This window comes from Apodemus sylvaticus, chromosome 17, assembly GCF_947179515.1.
Source record: "Apodemus sylvaticus chromosome 17, mApoSyl1.1, whole genome shotgun sequence".
NCBI lineage: Eukaryota > Metazoa > Chordata > Mammalia > Rodentia > Muridae > Apodemus > Apodemus sylvaticus.
The window spans coordinates 60,347,683-60,370,199 of NC_067488.1; the positions used below are offsets into that span (position 1 = coordinate 60,347,683).

General features: G+C 42.3%; 1 protein-coding gene across 1 annotated transcript in view; it reads left to right on the forward strand.

Moving 5' to 3' along the window:
* The first annotated feature begins 1,471 nt into the window (after positions 1 to 1,471).
* Lrrk2 (leucine rich repeat kinase 2) overlaps positions 1,472 to 22,517 on the forward strand; it is a 142,896-nt gene continuing 121,850 nt past the window's right edge. The window contains exons 1-6 of the mRNA XM_052160189.1: positions 1,472 to 1,873; positions 2,048 to 2,133; positions 8,050 to 8,159; positions 10,250 to 10,338; positions 13,147 to 13,281; positions 15,741 to 15,875. Of these exons, the coding sequence (XP_052016149.1) occupies positions 1,717 to 1,873; positions 2,048 to 2,133; positions 8,050 to 8,159; positions 10,250 to 10,338; positions 13,147 to 13,281; positions 15,741 to 15,875 (712 nt within the window). The 5' untranslated portion in view covers positions 1,472 to 1,716. The remainder of the gene's footprint in view (positions 1,874 to 2,047; positions 2,134 to 8,049; positions 8,160 to 10,249; positions 10,339 to 13,146; positions 13,282 to 15,740; positions 15,876 to 22,517) is intronic.

Sequence of the window (22,517 nt, forward strand, 5' to 3'; positions counted from 1 at the left end):
AGAAAGAAAATATAAGGTATTTAATCCCCTGAAGTTGAATCATGTCAAGAAAGCACACAGAAGAGGTAATAGGTCTCATAAAGGTCATCAGTTGGGAGTTTTGTTTCATTATGGAAAATTGCACACAGAGAGATGCAATACCACAGGAATTTATCTCTTACCTGTCCATAATTCCCAGTTCCGAAGTTGTTATCTCCTGTCCAATTCTTCCTATTGTGACCCCGCCCTTCAATCACGGGTTACTTGGAAGCAAATCCTCACTATCTATCCTTGCAAATATAAACATTTTAGTACGTACACAAAGGTGAAAACCCTTGGCAACAAAAAGCACTCAGTACCCAGGCTGATGGAAACTTGCATTCTTATTCTGCTGAAAGTGCAGAGTGTGGACAGACCTTCAACCTGGACTTAAGTTGGCTCTTGGCTCTCAACCTGCCCCACCCCCACCCCTCCCCCGCAACCCCTCAACCTCTGGGGTTACTGCAAGCCTCCCACTTACCCATCCCAAAGTCATCGCCTCAGTAAGGAAAGAAATCCTCGTCCTTTTGGAATTGTCATCAGGATGTAAACGAACTAGAAGTCATGAACCGCTTACTTGGTCTAATTCTCCTCCTGTGTAAACAACCTCGAGGTTGGGTCATCTGAGACCATAGATCATCCAAGCCCTGACTACAGCACTGTACCAGAGACTGCTCTTCTTGACCTTAATACTTGAGCATTTTCTTTTTGGAATGCAACACCTTCTTCACAGGAATGCTTTAGCACTATGCCCTCCAAGTCTGTCCCCTGACCCCTCCTCCTCCTCCTCCTCCTCCTCCTCCTCCTCCTCCTCAACCTCTCCTCCCTCTTCCCCCTCTCCCCTCCTCTCTCCCTCTCTCTGTCCCCCTGTCCTTCCTTCCCCTTCCTTCTCCCTCTCTCTTCTCCCTCTACTTCTTCCTCCTTCACTTTTTCCTTCCCCTTGCCCCCTCCCATTCCTTCTTTCTAGGTAGGCTCATGTAGCCCAGGCTGGCCTTGAACTTGAATGAGCCAAGGATGGCCTCCGACTTCTTGGGTTTCTGTCTTCACCTCCCAAGCGCTGGAATTAGAAGCTGCTCCGGCTTTCAGAATATCCCTTTTAACTTTAGAGGTCCGGACATCAGTACTAATAACTATTTCGGACCAGGAAGGCCTTTTAAGGGCTGCTTCTTCCAACCTTTGTTTCACTGACTGTGCTGAGTTCCATCCTTCAGAGCAGAGCTGAATCAGAGCTCCCAGATCCCTGCCTGCAAACTCAAAACAGCCGAGAGGCCTTTTGGCAACCAGAGCTCCAGATACCCAGCAAGCAAACAACTCTTACTCCTAAAGCCCTTGTAGCTGGCCGATTTTGATTGTTAAACGCTGCGTTCTTTGGGGAGAAAATTACTCCTCTCCCTATAGGGGGAACTCTTAAAAGAAACCGCTTTCCTGAAAGGGGCCAACTGGGCGGTGTCCTCCTTTCCCAACGCCCCGTTGCTATTCTTAGATCGCGGGGTGACAGTGGCTTTCGCTTTTCCCCCGGCGGAGTTCCCAGCGGCTCGATGCGGCTGGGCAGGCCGGGCTGAGACTGGGCAGGGGCGGTCGCTGTCGCCGTCTGGGCGCGGCCGAGGACCGAGGGCTGGGCCTGCAGCAGAGGCGGCCGAGCAGATCGGCGGAGAGCAGGAGCCTTCCCAGCTCACCGCAGTCCTGGCCGGCCTCACCATGGCCAGTGGAGCCTGTCAGGGCTGCGACGAGGAAGAGGAGGAGGAGGCTCTGAAGAAGTTGATAGTCAGGCTGAATAATGTCCAGGAAGGCAAGCAGATCGAGACATTGCTTCAGCTACTGGAGGACATGCTGGTGTTCACCTACTCCGATCGCGGTAAAGCCTGCAACCCCTCCCTCCTCTGCAAACTTTATCCTGCACTTGTGTGTTAATCTTGGGCAGCCCACTCCTTTCCTTCAGGGAGGAAGGAGCTGAGATCCTGGGAAGATGGAGAGGATGCTGTGGGCTGTGACTTTGTTTTCATTCCCCATTTGCACCCTTCTTTTTCAGCCTCCAAGTTATTTGAAGGTAAAAGTTTCCACGTGCCTCTGTTGATTGTCCTGGACTCCTACATGAGAGTCGCCAGCGTTCAGCAGGTAAACGGGGCTTCCCTTCTGTTCCGAAGACTCTTCTATGATAGGCCTTATGTCGCGGGTCCTTGAGATTTCTTTAAGAGGGGGAAATCCCAATTGTTAGCAGAGTAGAAGCAACTTTATTAACTGACATAGTCTGGGTGGCAGTAATAGCAATATGAAAACAGTTCTCTTATTGGCAAGGTGAGCTCATTAACCTTCCAAGCTATTCTAAGAATGCTCCTTAATATACAGTGATCTTCTGATAGAGCGGTGCAGGGAATATTTACAGCAAGGGAGGGTAATTAAAAACTGTAGTAAAACAGTCAAGTAAACAGCAAACTTTTAGAGGGTCAGCTTGCTTTTATACTTTTAAATTAGAAGGCACAGTTCTAGGATTCTTCCTAAAGTGTATCCCCCCAGTATCTAAAGAAAGGATGTTTCCAGAATGCCTCCTCCTCTGCCATGTTTACATTTCTACTTTGCAGCTGTCGTCATTCGGAGTGGATGCAAAAGTATAACTTCTGGATCTGTGTCACAGGAAGTCCAGAAGTAGGCTATGTAATTAAATGTGATTTTAAAGCAGACGCAGATAAGTAAGAATGACTTTCAGTCAGAACAGAATTACTTCTGAAGGTGCTACCTTCCTTTAGAGTTTTGTGATTTGGGGAACTGAAATCAGTTTTGTCATCCAAATACCGAGACTTACTTACTTGTAAGTAATACCTACTTACTTGTAGGGAAAGAGCTGGAGGCATAGGGAGAATATTCCTTCATATCATATTCATTCTAGTGGCTAGACATCTCTCAGTCTCCAAATTCTCTCCTCCTCCTCCTCCTCCTCCTCCTCCTCCTCCTCCTCCTCCTCCTCCTCCTCCTCCTCCTCCTCTTCCTCCCAACATTCCCAACCCTCCCAGGTTCTCACAGTATAGCCCAGACTACTTGGAACTTGCCATCTTCCTGCCACTGGGTCCCCAGTGCTATAATTGCAGGTATATGCCACCATACCTGGCTCTAATTTTCTTTTACAAAAGTGCACTTTTATCTGCAGTAAATATTTTTATTTTTCCAAATGTGAAGTTTTCCTATCTGACTATCAGGTTATTATCAAACGAAAGCAAGAGGAAGATGGAGGTATGATAAAGATGCTGTTCTTTTTTAGCACTGAGAGTCTGAATTTTACCCCCCCCCACCCCCTGACTATGAATCATTTTGAAGGTGCTTTCTGCTCCCCACCTACATCATCCTTCTTGCTTCCTATTCAAACATATCTAATTCTGGCCGCCTGCACTGCCAAGACCCATACTTGGTAGACTCGCGCCTGCTTGGTACCACTGGGGAAAACTGGACCTTGATTTTCAGTCAACTGAACACAGAAGGGAGTTGTGGACCTGAGATCTCAGGGGAATCTGGAGCATATATCCATTGCTTAATTCTTTCTCCTTTCTTTTCTTCCCTATGTGCCCCATGTCTGTCTTTGCACTTTCTCCGTCTCTCTCCTCCTTCTTTCTCTGTGCTGAGAATCAAGATCCACGACTTTATATGTGCTAATGGTATTATTTTGATTACTGATCTATATCCCCAAATCCTTTAATATTCTCTTCCCTGCCTCCACCCCGACTTTCCCTGTTTCATCCCCCTTGATCATTTCTACTGCACTCTTTTTTCTTCTTCATTCTCTCTTCCTCCTCCTCCTTCTCTTCTTCTTCTTCTTCCTCCTCCTCCATTTTGTCCTTCGTTCTTCCCTCTCCATCCCCCTCTACATTTTTGGTGCTGGCAATTAAACACACGGCTTTGCATGTACCGGACATACTCTCTACCAGTAAGCTACCCAGTCAACCAAGACATTCTAGTTCTTGATTTTAGAAAATGGCCAAGTGCGGCCACACTTACCTGCAGCAGTTCAACTGCTGTTGCCACCTTCTTGTGGGGTGGTCAGCTGTAAAGTCTACTGGAAAGCAGCTCCCTTTGGTTTGATAATTTAGCAGAATAAAGTCAGAACTTTCCGTGTTTGTGTCTATTTGCAAGGGCTTTATGCATATGCACAGTTGGTTCTTACTGGAATTTCATTGCCCTTGAAGAAAGTTGACCAAAGTCTTAGTTTCATATTGATTTTGTTGGACTACTCAGTCCCTGTGGGTGCTTTGTAATAAAGCAAGAGTTCAAATATGATCGTGCCTTCAAAATCTCTATCAGTTAGTTCTGGACTTACTAAGATTTTTGTGTGAGCAAGCAGAAGTCCAATGGTTTGCTACAAAGACTGAGCAGATACAGTGACTAGATTGCCATTGGTCTTATCAAAGGGTTATAGAACCAGTTCTTTCTCTACTGAGATTTTCAACACTCTACTTGAAAGTAGTATCTTCTTTTAAATCTCTTCACATAATTGGTGTGAGTAGTATGCGTATCCTTTCTTATTTCTTGCAATCCAGTTAGCTAGAAACACCAAATGAGAATGTCTTGGTGAAGGTAAGGAGCTTGGTGAGTTTCTCTCCAGACGTATATGTTAAGGTTTCTTGTTAGAGTCATCCAACATGACATCCTGTACTCTGGATTTTTACACTTTGCTTTATCAGTACGTCTTTACAAAGGCGGATCTTGTAGGGCTGCTCTCAAGTTCGCCCTGTGCACGTCTCCTCGTGTTAGTCATGTTATTTTGCTACTCGATTTTACTTCTCCTTTTCCAGTCTTTGAAAAAGGAGAGCAAAATAAACTATAAACTAAGTGACATAAATGTTCTCCAACCCCTTGACTTTTCCACACCATTTGTGAATGCGATGCTTGGGTTTATAGCGCCATTATAGAGAATAACAGCCTTGCCTATAATAGCTGTACAGGGTTAAACTTTCTCCCTGTGAAAGGTAACTTCCTAATTGAGAGAGTAATGCTCTGGCTGCTAGGCCGGCTTTGCTGCCAGACGTTTCCCTTAGTCACTAAAGTTCCGCTCATCGATTACAGGCTTAGCAGCTCGAATGCATCTTTTATTTTTGGCAAGCAGTTATTGATGCTGTAGCTTCAGCAATCCGAGCAAAGCAGGTTTTCTCAGTGAGTCAGCCGCGCAGGTACGGACATGAGTTTAGCATCTTATAATAACGTTTCTCCACTGGAAGCTCATCAGAATGCAAAACTTTCTTTTAAATGCCTGGGGAAAAGGCTTCAGGTAGCCTTTTAAAATTGTAGGAAGAGTTGCTTTCTATGACAGTTTCGTTATTAATGTCGGTTCTGCTGACATGGAGGAGGGTATCCAACTTAAATATCAATAAAAAGTGACTGCTAGATATTTCTGTCTTCTTCTTTAAGAAAATAATTATTATTTGAGCAGAAGTAGTGGCCATAGGAGACGATTCATGCTTGATTAAAATATCCTCATAGTACGGAGACCTTAGAGTGAAGAATGCTATAAAGAGGTAAAACTGTGGAGAGATCATACAGATTTTTATCTTTGTGAGATGCCCCCTGTCTGCTCATGGAAACATGCAAATGTGTCCCAATGTCAAATGAATATAAATCTCCCACCTCGACACTGACTCTTTGCATCATTTTTCTTCAGTCCTCTCTCCAACCTCATTCCGCCTCCATCTTCTCCCCTGCACGGGGTCTCAGGCATTAGTGCCTGGCTCATCTGCAGACCACGCAGTTTGAAATGTGGCTGCATTCTCACCACTCTGCCACGTTTTCTCTCTCCTTGAGTAGTTCTGTCTCACGGTTACTCTTACTTCCAGGATTTTTATCACTTTAATACTTGTCATGAGTCTTTCACTCACCCTTTCATTAATTGTGCAGGCTACCTTGATAGCAGTTTTCTGTTTGGAGTCCTGGCCTTGTCAACTATGGTTCCTTAACCCATAGGGAGAATGGGAGGGAATTTAGATTTACAGAGGCAGTGAGAAGCATGGGTTAATCTTTGAGTTAGAATGAGAAGTTAGTATTTTCCCCTCAGAGGTAAAGAATGGTTTGTCGATGTTGAGATCATGTCTAATGGTCTGAGGTGAAGAGTTTTTTAAACGGGGGCTGAAGTGATAGCTCAGTGATTAAGAACACGTGCTGCTCTTTCAGAAGATCCTGGCTTGGTTCCCAGTGCCCATATGGTGGTTTTCATCCATATTATTTCTCTTACCAGTTCATACTTGTTAGTCTTTGTCATCTTGACACAAACTAGAGTCCCTGGGAAGAGGGAACCTTAACTGAGGAATTCCCTCCATCAAACTGGCCCGTGGACAAGTCTAGAAGGATTAGTGTTTGTGGGAGGGCCTAGTGCACTGTGAGCAGTGCCTTCCCTGGAGAAGGTTGTTATCAACCGTATGAGAAGACAAACTGAGCAAGCTTGTAGGACACATTTCTCCACAGTCTCCGGTTCAGTTCCTGCCTCCAGGCTCTTTCTTTTTTTTTAACTTTATATTTACATTTCAAATCTTATCCCCTCTCCTGGTTTCCCCTCTAGAAAGCCCCTCTCCAACCCCCTGTGCTTCTATAGGAGTGATCCCCACTCACCCACCCACTCCTGCCTCAACGCCCTAGCATTCCTCTACACTGGGACATCCAGCCTTCACAGGACCAAGGGCCTCCCCTCCCATTGATGCCAGATAAGGACATCCTCTGCTACATATGCAGCTGGAGCCATGAATTCCTCCCTCCATGTGTATTCTTTGGTTGGTGGTTTAGTCCCTGGGAGCTCTGGTTGGTTGATATTGTTGATCTTCCTATGGGGTTGCAAAACCCTTCAGCTCCTTCAGTCTTTCCCCTAACTTCTCCATTGGGTCCCGGTGCTCAGTCCGATGGTTGGCTGTGAGAATCCACATCTGTCTCTGTCAGGCTCTGGCAAAGCAATGGCTTCCCTGACGGCAGACTGTAAGCTGTAAGGTAAAGCCTTCCTTTCCTTCCTGAGTTGCCCTTTACTCTGTTTTTCACAGCCTCAGAGAAGCAAACTAAAGTAAGGGAGATCTGACATCATCTGGCCTTCAGGCATCAGGCACAAAGGCAGCATGTATACACGGATGCAGGCAGAACTTCCAAACACATAAAACCAACAAGTATTTCTTAAAAAACATGTATATAAACTGCATTGATAACTCATATATGTCATGTATATATTTGGAGAGTTTTTAGGGTACTTGTGACCATTAGAACTCACAGTTCACAGACGTTGAGGGGAATGAAAGGGGCCCTGAGGTGTTCTGCCTATTATAGCTCCTTTTCTTTCCCAGTAATGGATGTAGGTTCAGTCATAGGACATTGCTACTTACAGGTCTCTATGACCCATGGCCAGTCGTTTCCCAAGGCCACAGAAGTCTCCAGCTTCCTCCAGCTTGCCGTTCCAAGACCCCTCTCTTTCCATAATCAAAATCTTGAATTCATAGGAAAGATTATGTCAGATATTTATGCCAAAAAAGTAACACAGTATGAATATAGCCATTCATGCTTAATTATTTTAGTGCGTCATCTAAAACTGTTCTTTATTTTGTTTGATTTAGATGGGAAGGATATGTATTTTGTATTCATTCAAAAATGCCAGAGTGGTTTTGTGTTCCGCTTGAGTGTGCTTTTACAGCGATGTGTAGTCAAAGTGCACACCTCACTCTCATTTCTGAGAAAGCATTTTAGGGCTTTGTCCTGTCTTAAAGCGATTATTTAAAATGATATGATTGGCATATCTATTGGCATCCTTTTAAAATGTGGGTATAGGGCTGGTGACATGTCTCCTTTGGTAGAGTGCTCGTGCACCGCGCCCTGGATTCAATCCCACTCACTGACATCACAGAAACTGGGTGTGGAAGTATAGAATTGTAATTTCAGTATTTTACTTGTGGAGAAAGGAGAATCAGAAGGCCAAGCTCATCCTTAGCTACCAAGTTTAAGGCTAGCCTGAGGCATGTGAACATTGTCTTTTAAACGAAAATATTTAAACTTTTAAAAGCAAATATTTACCTTTCTTATTTCCAGGCGGGGTGGTCACTTCTGTGCAAATTAATAGAAGTCTGTCCAGGGACATTGCAAAGCTTAATAGGACCCCAGGATATTGGAAATGATTGGGAAGTCCTTGGTATTCACCGGTATGTATGACAGATACGTGAAGATAAGCTGCACTGGAAAATTATATGTAGTATCATTGGCCATCCAAAACCATTCTGGAAAATTCCTTCAAGGCAGATTTTTTTCCTTAAATCAATGATTTATATTTATAGAGATCTATAAACTTCATTTGTGAGCTAGAAAACTACAATTGATAGTAAAAGACCAGGTGAGATGATTTTAGTAACATAGATATACAGTTACACAAATGCCTAAGTTATAAATTTTTGAGTACCACTTAAGACAAAGCCAAACAAGCTTTTTACTACTAATAGTGGAACTGCTATAATCTTTTAAAATTGTGGCAACCAAGAAGTTAGTTCTGTAACCACTCATTTCAGAGTTCTGCTCTACCGTTTTCTTGTGTAATTTGCATGTATCTGTGTATGCTAATGTCAGTGAACTGAGACTGTGGCTTTCAGGAGGAATAGGAAAGAGGAAATTTATTCTCTCTCAGCCACTGAACCCTAGTCTAGGTGATGATTGGCCAGTCATATGGTTGCAGCTCTCAGCATAATATCTTTAATAAGACCACATTTATAGCCATAATTCGGTAAGACATTTGAACAAAAAAAATGTTTCTAAGAAAATTCTTAAAAATGAAAATAGTTTCTGGATATTTATCAAAGTATCTTCTGCCATTAGGTAATTTCATACCCAGAATTACAGTTATGAGAATACCTTACCCCCAGTGCTACTTTCCTTGAGAAAAATATGTTTTATTAAAAACTGAATTCTATGCTATTTATGATAAAAATGTGTATTTTGTACAAAGGTGGGTCTGTTCTGAAGTGAGTTATTGTAGGGCCCAGTGTCTACAAGTTTCTCTACTTCTAATATGTAGGTGTTGCTAGTTTTTTCATTTCTACCATCTCAAGAGTATGGTTTGAGGAAAAAAACCAAACCAAACCAAACAAAAAAAGCCATTTTCAAACTGGTGTTTGAAATTTCCCCCGTCAGTTCTGTAATATTTAGTGAGGATTTACTCACTGTAGACTTGTAATTAGTCATTCTGATTTTCTCAAATTTAGTGAATCCTCAATACCAGAGAGTGCTGAAAAACTCACTTCCTTGTGTTCCACAACAGTTCAAGTGTTTGGGAGTGATTATGAAACTGTTTCTACAGGAAACACGATTCAGAGTCACTCATGCATCCCCCCACCTCCATTTGTTGTCTTTATTCCTGTTCTAAGTCAGATCTGGGTCGTGACCATGGGAGAAACCCTGGCCTCTACAGCAGGCACTGGCAAAATTTGTGTAAGACATTTTCCTCTGTTGTCAAACTTTTTCCCTCCAAAGATGATAGATACCAAAGAGAGAAGCAATGAGAAGGACTCAGAATGTGCTTACTGCTTTAGTTGGCACTGGAGAGTGGAGGCACTGACTAAAATCTCATGCAATAGCCAACTTTATTCAGAGCATCAGACAGTTTTTATCCTAGCGGTTAGGCAGAGTCACATGAGTAAAGTGACAGTCGACCACAAGGATGAGCTGCATGCGGCCAAAAGAAGTTTTTCCACAGAGGCATATAAACAAATGGCAATAGCCAGCTGCGATGAATAATTTGAAGAGAACTCGCTCCTATCTGATACACTCCTATCCAATACAAAAGCACATTCCAAGACTGATTCCATGTTTTTGAAGACATTGAGGCTGCAAGACTCTTGTCCTGTTTTCTTCGAGTGTTCTCAGAAGCACTCAGAATGTCCCCTTCCACGACTCCATTCTTGGACTGTGTCCTGACAGAATGGAACAGTGAGGATTAGAGTCAGAGTAGGAAGGTGACTAGGAGGGAGGATATCAACAGTCCTTGGCTTGGCTAGGATGCCAAAGGACTTGTTTCTTGAGTATGAAAGAGACTGTGGATGGCAACAGCTCCGTCTTCTTCCAACAATACAAAGCCAAACACCTCTAGGCAGGAAATGGTCAGATTTCCCTAAGCTGTCCTCTGAGCTCCAGGGGCTTGACCTCAGGTTGGTCAGGCAAGGCAGCAAGTGCCTTCCTCACTGGGACATCTCCTTTACTTTGCTGTATACCTTTCATTGTCATGCGATTTTGTTTTTTATTCCAGGCTGATTCTTAAAATGTTAACCGTTCATCATGCCAATGTAAACCTGTCAATAGTTGGACTAAAAGCCTTAGATCTCCTACTAGATTCAGGTAGGTGATGACTGGAAATGCATCCTAACAACAGTTGTCAGGGTCAGAGTGCAAACTCAGCACCAGTGATGTCTAGAGCATCTATGTCTGCCTTTGCCATGCCTCTTGTTTCTCTCAGATCTCATCCAGCATCTTGATTCTAAGTGTTGCTTGTGTATTTCTCCACTGTACTTATTTCTGTTTCCTTCATAGTTTCTAAAAATCTGCTCCCATAATTCACATCCCTGGTAGCTTTCTCTGTACAAACCCTCAAAGTCCTTTCTGTAGTTTGTCTGTCGTAAAGCATGTAGTGTTACTTCTTGAGTGCTTGCTAGATTCATGTGTAACATCCTTTATTTGCTTCTAAAATCCCCTTTACCCTGGATAGGCATTTTCCTATCTTTCTGGGTGAGACAGACGAGCAGATTTCTGAGTGATGAGCAGAGAGGGGGGCTCAACTACCTAGTGACACAATCTGGGTCTCATCCCACACATCAGGCTCTCTGCCTAAGGTGACTTCTACCAAGAGGCTAATAGACCAAAGCAGAGATTTTTGAGATGGTGTAATAGTTACAGTCATGGCCGTGACAGACAGCTGTGGTTGTCAGTAAGACATAACCCCAAATGACTGTGAGTTTTACTCAATGAAGGGGAGGTCATTTTGAGGTCAAGAGAATTTTGTGTGCAGAGCTATGGAAGCCTGAGAAGGGATGCTGCACAGGTGGGTGGGAGACATTTATGTTCTAATCGTTCCTGAGAATGAAGACCCTCAGGAGAGAAAAGCAGCATGAAAGAGAGTAAGACCCAGGGCACAGAGGCCAGAAAGCAGGAGATTCCCAGGGAGCATTTAATTCAATTATTTAATGGCACATACTGACTAGTTTCAGCTCTCATCCTTGGGAACCTTACAGTTTTCCTTGGTTCATTTCTCTTCTGTTACCGTTGTGCACTCATTCCAGTGGCCCTTCTGCTATGGTGGAAATCCTGTTGCCCATTATCAAAGCAAGTAGCTCTAAGTGACTCTTGATCATTTGAAACATGAAAAGCTGGACTTTGATTTTATTTACTTTTTTTTTTACAGATTTAAATTTGAATCTAAATTAGGCACATTGTGGTGGCTAGGGAATGGGGCTGCCCAGGCAGATGGGCTAATGCATTTAGAGAAATGATTGAAGTTTAGTGAGAGAAGTACTATACTACAAACAGAATGGTAACTCACCCCAAAGAGATAGCAGCCCAATTCCCCTGTGGGAGTTGCAAGTGTTTGTGAGCTGTGTAAAGTTGTTTGCATGTCCTTTTATTTCTGAGACAGGGTCGCTCTTCAGAGTGCAGACTGGCCTTGAATTCTCTATGTGACCCGGACTTGTTAAAATTCAGCCACTTCATCTCGGCACCCTATACCTCAAGTGCGGGGATCACTCTACCTGACTGATCTGCATAGCTTTAATCCAGCTTGGCTCCTGTTAATTACTAGAGCACTAGACAAAGTCATTGGTGTTACTTAACCTCTCTGTTTCTCATTATTTATCTTTAAAGTGGGGTTTGAACCTGTGTTATGAGGTTCTATTGTTGATTAAATGTGTTATAATAAAGTGAATTAACCAGTGATGGACACATTTGTACTACAGAAACAATCACTATGAGGGTAGGAGTTTAGCTTAGGTAGTAGAGCTCCTACTTAAGATGTATGAGATTCTGGGTTTGGTCTCCAATATCATACAAACACACACACACACACACACACACACACACACCTGGCTAAATCTGTTTACTGTCACCATCCTTATTCCATGACAGTTACTTTTGTTGACGGAATGGGTGTTACTGGTGGAACATCTTAAGTGTGGTAAGCAAGTTCACAGAGGAATTGGAGGAAGGCTTTAAGAGGAGCAACAGATGTCACTAGCATATCTAGACTTGAGTCAGCCTTGGGCTCAGGACACTGGGCATAGTTGGTTTTCTAAAGGACCTTGTTTAGTGTACTTAGGAGTGACAGAAGGGCTTAGAAGATTCCATCAAGGGACAAGTGACAAGGGATGTCCAGAATCACAGTTTGGTTTTAGAAATACATGACAAGGAGTGAACTATCAAGAGTTGGATAGAAATTTTGAATAAGCAGAGCAATTAAGCAAATAATTTCTGCATTCTTGGAGAGGGAAGAGGCCCTGATTAGGATAAGGATTATACTCTGCATAAGAATTAAGTTATTCAGAGAGAGCTTTGGAATATTTAAGAGCTAACACTTGAACGGCCAGTCTCTTAATGAAATGAGTTGGCTCATTGGTTAGACAAAATGGAGGAGGGGGAGCTTGGAATGATGACAGCTGAGAAATTTCTCTTGGGTGATTGTCAGACCAGACGATGGTCTCATTGATGAAGAACAGGAGCAAGGGTAGGCTCAGAACCCACAGTCAGGGTAGCCACAGAATATTTAAATGGTAGTGCTCAAGAGGGAGATAGGAATTCATTTTAAGAGCATAAGATAAGAGGTCTAGATTTTATGAGTGGTGTGTGTGTGTGAATGGTGTGTGTGTGTGTGTATGTGTGTGTGTGTGTTCATGCACATGTGAGTGATATGTATATGTGTATACATGCATTTGTACAAGCATGGGTGCCTGTGTGTGTGTGTGTGTGTGTGTGTGTGTGTGAACTGACTGGTGATTTATCTCCCTTGGAGAGAATTTTATAGGAAATACATTTGGGACACCAAAGTACTCTATCAAAAATAAAAGTCTGCAAAACATTCATAACCTTCATGCAAAACTAACGTGTCATAATAGCTGCTGAAAACAACTATTCACTTATGGTACATTGTTTTCTTCAAATTAGGTAAAATCACCTTGCTGATATTGGATGAAGAATGTGATGTGTTCTTGTTGGTTTTTGATGCCATGCACAGATATTCAACCAACGATGAAGTCCAGAAACTTGGATGCAAGGCTTTACACGTGCTGTTTGAGAGAGGTATTTAAAGTTGTAAATTCTCTATTCTGAGGTCTACCTAGGAAGAATGGCTTCTACTGGGAAATGTTGTGTATAGTTGATAAGAAAAAAACTATGCTATTTACAAAGCGAGACAACGTTTGATAGTTTGGTAATGTTGTTTCCTTCTGTGCTGTGAATTTCACTCACAGGTTATAAGTCATGTGGTTGCAGTAAATTTCCTTCCATTGCATAACAGGGCATGAGTTCACTTTGCAAAGTGAATTGTATGGGTGTCAAAAAGGAAAAAGGAAGCTATGAAGCCACGTACTTAAATTGGGGTTATGATTTTGAATCTTGTCAAACTTGAAATTGTTACATGCTCTGTGCAGAGACTGGTCTGTCACACAGTGGTGTCCTTGAGAAATAAGACTGACGGCCATTTCACATCAGGCTGAGAAACTGATAACAAATTATTGCACTGGTTTGAGCTGGTTTTGTCTAGCCCCTTCACTGACTCGATGAAGAAATGGGTCAGAGGATTGAGCAAGTTGTCCAAGGTTAGCAGCTGGTTAGCACACAGTGGTTGCCCCTGGTTTGGAGACTCGGGTCTTTGATGATTATATGATCAGGCTTTGTGGGGAATGACAGGGAGGAGAGAGAGCTTCACCTCTCCCAGGCTGTCTTCTCTGTGTTAAGAAAAGGATAAAATTTGAAACCTTTTGTCTCACAGGATCTGTAACTATGTTTTTTGATTTGGATAAATTCTTACTCATGAATGAACACAATCAGTATGCTCTGGACAGTGCTGTCCTTCCAGGACAGACTGACATAGATTAGCAATTATTAAACAAGAGAATCTAATTTAAAGATCATCAATGCTTAGGGCATATTATGTATTATATAGACATAAGAAGAAAGCAATTTATGATTTTTTTCCGGAGTATCAAGTTTCCTGAGACATTTATTTCCTTAATAAAGTTAATCTTGAAAAATAATGGTTATCAAAAATTAAAAAGATATTGCAGACAAGTAATACTATATTATTAAGTATAAAGGTTCCATGGCATCTATATTAATTAAAGGAATCTAACCAGTTTCACATCTTACCTGGACATGCTGGTACACATTTGAAAACAATTAAGACTTGTTACAAAGAGCTGTATTTTCTAATATTTTCATTGGTGCCATTTTCAACCTAACAGCACGGGGTTTTAAATAGTTTTTCAAGTTCTTAATTTAAAAAAAAATGACTCCAAATGTAGCTTAACCTACTCTGAGAATAAAGCGAATGACAGTTTTTGATCTCTGTTGGAAAGCTGTGAAGACAGAGTCTTTCAAAGTCCAGCCCCTGGCCACTTGCTACAGTTAACAGCTTTTGAACTGACATGCTTAGATGACTTTCCTTTCAGTGGTCTACCCTAAGTCCCCAGCTTTTCAATATCAAAGCCACATCTGTAGCAGATGTGTAGCTTGGTCTTCATGTGGGTTCCCTGTTAGAGCGGTGTTGCCTGCCATTGGAGCCCCTTCTCCTAGCTGGACTGACTGCTTGGGCCTCAGTGGGAGAGGACACTTAGTCCTGCCCTAACTTGATGTCTCAGGGCAGGCAGGTACCCAAGGGAGGGCTGCCTCTTCTATAGGGAGAGGGGAGAAGGTAATGGGGGGAGGAACTCGTGAGGGTAGGACTGGGAGGAAAGGAAGGAGAAGGGTCATGATCAGGATGTAACATGAATTTAAAAAAAATTAATGAGAAAATAAAATAGGAGCTGGAGAGTTGGCCCTCGCTGCTCATACAGAGGATCCGCGTTCAATTCTAGTACCGCACTGTGTTTCTTACCAACACCTGTGACTCCAGTTCCAGGGGATCTGACCACCTCTTTGTCTCTCCTTGGGTTCTTTGGGCTGTGCTATAATACTGACAAGCAGGTACACATAATACACATAAATTAAACAACAATAAAATAGAAATACTAGTCATAATCAGCAGGTCAGTACTGTAGACTATTCTTCTCTAATGAGTCATCTTTATAATCAGTAGCCAAAATCATAGTAGCTCATCCCAGCAGGTAATCTTTATTATCAGTGGTGAGACTCTTAGGGCGTTCATCCCAATGGGTCATCTCTGTTATCAAAGATCAGAATCATACAATATTCCATCCAGTGCAACATCTTTAATGTGCTGGTTAGGTTGTTATAGACTCCCCCACAACTAAGTTATAAATACTTCCTTTTATCCTTAAGAATGGTTGGGCTCCTAATACTTTTTCCTTTCAAAAGATGACATAACCTGTTGAGCACAAAACTATTTTAACGTTTTAAACAAATCTAATGTTTCAAATTCCTACGTCTTTTTTTTTTTTTTGCAGAAACATTTTCATTTAATGTACAGCGCATCTGCGAATTGTTGTGCTTATGAATATATTTTGCATGAATTGAATTTTCATGTCACTTAAAAGCATTTTCCTGTTTTGTTTTGTTTTTTCTTTTCCTTCCTGGTTCAGTTTCCGAGGAACAACTGACTGAGTTTGTTGAGAACAAAGATTACGTGATACTGCTGAGCACCTTCGGCAGCTTCAGAAGGGACGAGGAGATCGTGCACCACGTACTTTGCTGCTTGCATTCCCTGGCGGTTACCTGTGAGTACCCTCTTGGCACGGTTTCCGCTTTGTGTGAGGAGACCTGCGATGCGACACTTTTCTAAACTTATTATTTTTTTTAAACTTTTTTTTTTTTATTTCTGTGGAGTCCAGTGGATGTTAGACATCTTGACTCATGGATTCACTCTGATTCATTCGGATTTGTTTGGACTACACTGTACCCATTTCCAGGATCAGTGCAGGTGAAACAGTAGCAGGAAGCATACATGCGCACCTTGCAGATTCTGAGTTCATGCTGCAATAGGAAAGACAGGATCCAAGATGGCGGCACCATAGACAGAAATCCCGTGGCCATGAGAGCAAATAGAGAGCAAGGCCAGAGCGCTTGAATGATCTTCAGTGCTGGGAACATGGTATGCAGGGACGTATGCAGTACCATTGAATACAGGGACGTGGTTAGGAGCTGGATATTGGGAACATAATGGTGCGGTGCAGCTGGGCCCCTAGCTTAAGCCTGAAATCTCACCAGCTTGGGAGGCTGCATTCAATGCCCGCCTTGAACATATCTCACAATAAATAAAATGGGATGTACAGCTTATTGGCCAAGGTGTTTGCCTTGCATGATGCCTTAAGCTCAGTCCACACTACTAAAACAATAAATCAAAACACAGAAAGATGGGGAGCAGATGATTGGCAAGCTACTCAGCAAATTTTGGTTTTGTGAATGTGTGTGGTAGGCATGTTTAATGTGTGTGTGTGTGTGTGTGCATGCATGTTTGCCAGTGTGTGTGTGTATGTGTGTGTGTGTGTGTGAATGTGTGTGTGCAGGTTTGCCAGTGTAGACTCTGTATACATGCATCTGTGCATCTGTATACATGTATCTGTGCATGTTTATGCATATGAACTAGCATGTGAGTGTGAGTGGTGCATGAATGTGTTCATTTTGTGAGTGCATGTGTATACCTGTATGTATAAATGTGAATTTGTGTGAGTTGGTACATGCATGATTGCGTGAGTATGAGTGATTACTGTGTGTACATGAATGTGTGTGTAAATGTGCATGTGTTTGTCCACAGATGCTAGTGTGTGCATATATAGGTGTCTGTGTGTGTGTGAGTGTGTGTGTGTGTGTGTGTGTGTGTGTGTGTGTGTGTGTGTTTGTGCAGAGGTATGCATATCTCCAAGAACCTGCAGGAATTTCTCTTATGGGGAAAGGCACAAGAGGGGTAAGTACACACATGCTATGAGGTTTTGAGTGACCCGAAAAGCCATACAGAAGGCTTTGCACCTTGCTTGATTCTTGGTTAACATTTATTGATTTGATATTTAGCCATGTATGTCATCAAAAAGCAGAGATCAGGATAAATAGCTTGCTGTACACACTAGCAGTGACTCCTCACAGGGTGAATTATGTTTCAGATTTTGTTGTATAAGTGCACACTATCATTTCACATTTCTTTGTGTGGCTGAGCAGGATATAAGCACACATGTAATTGTAGTGTTTTCATCTTTACATGTGTAAAGTTCTTTTGGGTTACATTAGTAATTTAGGGTGAAAAAGATAAACTGATACTTGGTATGTAAAATGAATTACAAAAACATTAATACTGCGATACAATAAGAATGTTTATACATGTTTATAATATATGTATTATGCTACATATAATACTCATACAATATACAGACAATATGACATACATGTGTGGCTTTGGTTACAACAGCCTGAGACTTCATTACAGCAAGATCAAAAAAAAAAAAAAAAAAAGCCAAATGTGCCTGGGAAACAGCTCCTCTTTAATATGATCATAAAAACACAGCATTTTATAATCTACCGGAAATCGCACAGTTGACGGGGATGAAACTCAATAATAGCCTGAAGCAGAGTGTCGTGGTGCTTTATACTTCTGAGTCATCAATGCCAGCAAGGAGGGAGGCTGCAGTCTGCCTTGTGCTTTTTCTGGGCTCTGCTCATGATTCATTTATTTTAGGCCGATCGCTTTTTGGAATCCATTGTCTTCCACCCACTTCTGACATAATCCAGTTAAAATGTGGCGATTCATAACCCAGAGGTCAAAGCAAGCAGCAGAGAACAGTGAAACAATGAGGAATTGGGAGTCTGTAACCCCAGCTCTGCTGCAAACATCTGCCAGAATCAAGAAACATTTTTGTGCTTGACAACCTTATTTAAGCATTAAAATGTGTTTTTATATAAATAGTTGGTTAGTCTTAGCTGTGCATTCAGAAATGGGAGTGTTTCCCCCCCCACCAAGTTCAGAGTCATTTCCACTCACGATTTCTTCCCTTCCTCTTTGCCTGACTCTGACTGCGTGGGGTCAGTGTCTTGCTATTTTGCCATAGCAGCCGTCTCCAGGAAGTTCAAGATTTCTGCCTCTCTTACTGGCTGTTCTTCCAGGATGGAGGAAATAGATCCAAGTATATTTTCACAGTTCTAATAATGTGTCATGTCATTTTCCTGGGGTGAAAGCATGATACTGCAAATATCATCATTAATAGCCTAACAGAGTATCCACACTTTGTTCTTCCTTCCTCTTGGGCATCATTTGATATATGAATTGTGCCTTGGGTATTCCAAGCTTCTGGGCTAATATCCACTTATCAGTGAGTGCATACCATGTGTGTTCTTTTGTGATTGGGTAACCTCACTCAGGATGATATTTTATGCTCTGGTCCTTCTTAGAAGGGGGAACAAAACACCACAGAAAGAGATACAGAGACAAAGTGTGGAGCATAGTCTGAAGGAAAGACCATCCAGAGACTATCCCACCTAAAGATCCATCCCATATACAGTTACAAAACCCAGACACTATTATTGATGCCCACAAGTGATTACTGACCTGAACCAGATATAGTTGTCACCTGGGAGGCTCTGCTAGTACATGACAAATACAGAGGGGGACACTCTCAGCCAGCCATTGAACTGAGCACAAGGTCCCCAATGGAGGAGCTAGAGAAAGGACCCAAGGAACTGAAGGGGTTTGCAGCCCCATAGGAGGAACAACAGTATGAGTCACCCAGTACTCCCAGAGCTCCCAGGGACAAAACCATCAACCAAAGAGTAGACATGGAGTTATCCATAGCTCCAGACTCATAGGCAGCAGAGGATGGCCTTGTTGGACACCAAAGGGAGGAAAGGCCCTTGGTCCTGGAAAGGCTCGATGCTGCAGTGTAGGGGAATACCAGGACAGGGAAGTAGAAGAGGGTTAATTGGGAAACAGGGGGAGGGGAGATGGCTTATGGGATTTTTCGGGGGTGGGGTGGGGAACCAGGAAAGGAGACAACATTTGAAATGAAAAAAAAGAATATATCTAATAAAAAAAGTTTTAAAAAATAGCCTAGCCTAACAGAAGGGTAGACCTCTAAGTCCATTTATTTGAAATCTTACTTGACTCTTTTTAGACTTGTACAAAGCTCTCAATATTTACATACAATATAGTTTGGTCAGATTTCCTACCCCCAATTCCTACTAGGACTCCCCCCCATTCCTACTCACTCAACTTTATATTGTTTTTCTCCCTCTTAAAAATAAATATAAAAACAAAAACCAAGAATCAAAACAAAAGAGAAAAAGACTAATAAGACCAAAAATTACTTAACAAAACAAAATAAAAAGTCCACAACAAAACAACAACAAAAACAAACAAACAAACAAAAAACCCCAAAACACGTAGAGTTTGATTTTTGTTGGCTAACTACAACTGGGAATGATGCTGGCCCTCAAGTGTTCTCCATATACCCAGTGACACTGCACTGGAGAAAACTGATTCTCTTTGCCAGATGATAGCAAATGTAGATGACTTCTTGGTTTGGGGAGGAACCTATGTCTAATTCCCCTTCTCAGTGCTGGGGCCCCGTCTGACAAGAACATGTGTAGACCTTGCACATGTTGCATTAGTCTCTGTGCGGTCAGATGTAGATCAGTTCTGTTGCATCCGAAATACACAACACCCTTTCCTTAAAATTCTCCATCACTCCTGGCTCTTACAGTCTTCCTTCCTCCTCTTCCACTTAGCTGCCTGACCCCTGATGGAAGACATTTGATGAAGACATCCCATTTCGGACCACGTGCTGGCTAATTTTAAGTCAACTTGATACAAGTTAGAGTTATCTCAAAGGAGGGAACTTCAATTGAGAAAATGATTCCATAAAATCTGGCTCTGGGACAGTTTCTTAATTAGTGATTAATGTGGAAGGGCTCAAGCTATTGTGGGTGGGGCCACCCCTGGGCTGGTGGTCCAGTGCAAACAGCATGCCTGCCTCCAGGTTCTTACCTTTCTTGAGTTCTTGTCCTGACTTCCTACAGTGATGGACTATGGTATGGAAGTGTAAGCCAAATGAATCAGTTCATCCTCAATTTGTATATAGTGTTTCATCATTGAAATAGTAACCCTGGCTAAGACAGAAGTTGGTGCCAGAATTATTGGTATTGCTGTGACAGACATGACTGTGTTGTTTTGGGAAGGATTGTGGAAGGAGTGTAGAGCTTTGGTCTAGAAAACCAGTAAGTGTTCAGAACTTGGCGAGCTGCTCTGTGGGAGTTTGGAAGATAAGAGTGTTGAGAGAAATGCAGATGATGGAAGCCTGGTGAAGTTTCAGAGGGAAGTTCGAGAGTACTTATAAGACTCTACAAGGGCCATTGCAAATTTTAAGTTAAGAATGTGTGGTTCTGATGAGCTGGGGCTGAATAATCAGCTGTGGTAACAAGCTACTAGAACCACTGAAGTAAAACCTTTGCTTGACTGGGACAATCAATGCTGGTCAGCCGGAGTTAAGAAATTAGGGGTGGGTAAGAAGAGACCAGCATCACTGAGGTAAAATCTTCTAGAAATGATTTCCTCAGAGACTTGTGTTTCAGAGGTGACAAAGGTAGTATAACTGTGGTAGTTGAACTAGGCATGTAAGTGTCACCCAGGTGACTTTGGTTCTGAAGGCATGAAGCAGTCATGAAAAGCAACTGAAGATGGCCATTGGAAAAGATGTAGCCCCAGTAGCAGTTTAAGGTCCAGCATTGAAGTGGTAATGGAAAGACATTGAGTCTTGGCACCACAAAGAAAGCCCTGGAGAAGCCATTGATGAAATGTACGAAGCCTAGTTGCAGCAGAGAACCCCAGACCATTTGAAGATATCAGTACTATGGGATGACCACCAAGAACAGCAGCAATAGTGGAGTGGAGTCGGCTGGAGCCAAGAAGATGATTTGTGTATGCCTCAGAGGGTAGAGAGAGAGACAAGTAACCCAAGGCCCTTGGAGGAGCTCAGATGATAGTGAGAGGATCCCAGACATTAGACATCGAGTTATTTACACAGTTGGAGTTTGGCTTTGCTTTTATTTGATTATCACAATGCCTTGGGTCTTCCCAGTTGAAGTAAGGAAACATTTAAGTGAATTTTTTTTTTTATTTTACACGAACTCACACTTGAGAGACTGAACTTTAAAAGAGATTTTGGATTTTTTACAAAGACTTTAGATTTTAAAAGGAACTGAAGCTTTAAGTGATTTTTATTTATTATTTATTTATTTATTTATTATATGAAAGTACACTGTAGCTGTCTTCAGACACACCAGAAGAGGGCATCAGATCTCATTACAGATGGCAGTGAGCCACCATGTGGTTGCTGGGAATTGAACTCAGGACCTCAGGAAGAGCAGTCAGTGCTCTTAACCTCTGAGCCATCTCTCCAGTCCCCGTGTTTTAGGTTTTTAAAGACAGGGAACTTTAAAATTTGAAATATTCATATTCATTTGTTATCATGGGGGATAAACAAGAAAGGAAACTTGTGGCTTAACAATGTTTGTACGTCAAGTTGACAAGGGTTCAGTTTGTGTTGGTTGGTTTTGTGTCAACTTGATACAAACAACAGTCATCTGGAAGGAGGGAACTTCCATAGAGAGAGTGACTGTAAATTTTTTAAAATTAGTGATTGATGGTGGGGGAGGGCCAAGCCTATTGTGGTTGGTGTCACCTCTAGACTGATGATCCCAGCTTGTATAAGTGAGCAGCCTGAAAAAGCCATGGGTAGCAAGCTAGGAAGCAGCACCCCTTCATGGCCTCTGCACCAGCTCCTGCTTCCAGATTCCAGCCCTTCTGGCGCTCCCATTCTGACTTCCGGCAGTGATGGACAACATTGTGAAAGTATAAGCCACACAAATCATTTCCTTCCCAACTTGCCTTTGCTCATGGTGCTTTATCATAGCAGTAGTAACCATAACAAGGACAGACTGAGTTCTCCAAAGTCTTTCACAATCCGTACATTGTTGAGTTGTAGGTCTCTTTGTTCTTTGCCTTCTACCGAAAAAAGGGCTTTCTCTGATAAGAGTTGAATGATATATTGATCTGTGGATATAGCAGTGTGTCACCAGGAGTCATTTGGTTGTTGTGTTCCTTAGCAGAGTAATAGTATTAAATTTTCCCTTAGATCCATGACCTATTTAATTTTAGAATTTTGTCCACTGTAGCAGTGTCAGTTCTATTTTATGGGGTGGGCCTTAAATCCAGTTGTTAAAATGTGACTGGTTACTCCCATAATATTTCTGCCACTCATATACTAGTATGTCTTACAGATCAGTCACTAATGTAGGTTGTAGGTTTTGTAACTGGATGATATTGGTGGATACTTTTCTACTCTGGTAGTATGCAGAGTACCTTCTAGTACCATGAACCG